The 1,512-nt window shown below is 28.3% G+C and overlaps 1 protein-coding gene across 1 annotated transcript in view; it reads right to left on the bottom strand.

Moving 5' to 3' along the window:
- EDI_164050 (ATP-binding cassette transporter, putative) overlaps positions 1–1,444 on the bottom strand; it is a gene marked incomplete at both ends in the record, with an annotated part of 2,652 nt that extends 1,208 nt beyond the window's left edge. Inside the window, one exon of the mRNA XM_001733487.1 lies at positions 1–1,444. This exon is cut by the window's left edge and continues 1,208 nt beyond it. Coding sequence (XP_001733539.1) covers positions 1–1,444 — 1,444 coding nt within the window.
- Between the last annotated feature and the right edge of the window lie 68 nt (positions 1,445–1,512).

Here is a 1,512-nt window from a genome sequence, read left to right as displayed (position 1 = left end):
CATGTTCAAAAATAAATGATCCAACTTGAAAATCAACTGCTGATAATGGATCATCAAAAATAACAATATCTTTTGAGTTGTATAATGCTCTTGCAATAGAAATACGTTGTCTTTGTCCACCAGATAAATTAGCTCCTCTTTCTGCAACTTCATACATATCACCTCCTCTTAATATTTGTAAATCTCTATTTAAACATGCACATGTACATGCATTATTATACTTTTCTCTATTAAATTTCTCTAAGAAACAGATATTTTCTCTTACTGTAGTATTCATTAACCATGGTGTTTGTGATGCATATGTAATATTTCCACTAATAATTGTTTCTCCTTTACTTTGTTCTAATTCTCCTAATATTGATAATAAAAATGATGACTTTCCACTTCCAACACTACCTAAAACACATACTAATTCTCCTTTCTTAATTTTTAATTCATCACAACTAAATGCTGTTTCTCCATTAGGGAAATTATAATTAACATTTTTCATATTAATTGCATATTCTGAATTTGGTGCTGATGTTCTATCTTGTGGTTGAAGTTCTGGTGTCAAGAAAAATTCTTGAAGTCTTCCAATAGCAACTTTAAATGTTGTTACACATGAAACAAAGTATCCAAAATTCATAAATGGTCTTCTAATTGCATTAAAATAAGCAATACAAGTAAAAACTTTCCCAACTTCTAAATGATAGTCAATTTGAATATAAACAAGATATAATATAAATGCCATGAATGGTGATAGTTCTAACATTAATGTAACTAACGATGATCGTGCTGACATTGTACCTCCCATACACCATAATTCCTTTGTTCTTAATTTCCTTAATCTTTTATGAAGTGGTTCTTCCCAAGCATTGTATTTAATAAATTTAATACTTCTTAAAATCTCTCCTAAAAAGTTTAATCGTTTATCAGTAGCGCTTTGTGTTTTACGGAAGAAAAATCCAATCATTTTACCTGATAACATATTAACACATACAAATAATAAACAGACTCCAATTGGAATAAAAGCCCAATATGTAATAATACAAAGAAGAATTATACATACTACTAAAAATAATATTGGTGCACATGACCCAGTAATAACTAATGGTAATTGTTCAACAAAAAGCATTGCATCATTTGACATTAAGTTAACTAACTTGCCTGTTTCTTCTATTGATGCTGAATTTAATTTTAATGACTTTTCATAAATCATAGAAATTAATCCATTTCTAAGTCTTAATGACAACACAAAAATCCATTTAATTGATAACTGAAAACAAAATGATGTTAGAATTTGCATAAATGCAATAACAATCAAATACACTACTCCTTTCCATGTTTCTGGTTCATCTTCAGCAACCCATTCTACCATAAATTGAATAATAGCAGGAATAACTAATGTTGAAAGTTGAGAAATTAAAATTGCAATAAAACAAATCAAGAAATGACCCCATTCCATTCTGAATAATGTTCTTAATAATGATGGACTTTTAGGATGCTTTTCTTTTTCTTTTTCCCAACATTTTG

This window comes from Entamoeba dispar, genomic scaffold (assembly GCF_000209125.1).
Source record: "Entamoeba dispar SAW760 scf_1105229463361 genomic scaffold, whole genome shotgun sequence".
Lineage (NCBI taxonomy): Eukaryota > Evosea > Mastigamoebida > Endamoebidae > Entamoeba > Entamoeba dispar.
Note: the sequence above shows the minus strand (reverse complement) of the source record. Positions and strands in the feature narration are given on the sequence as shown.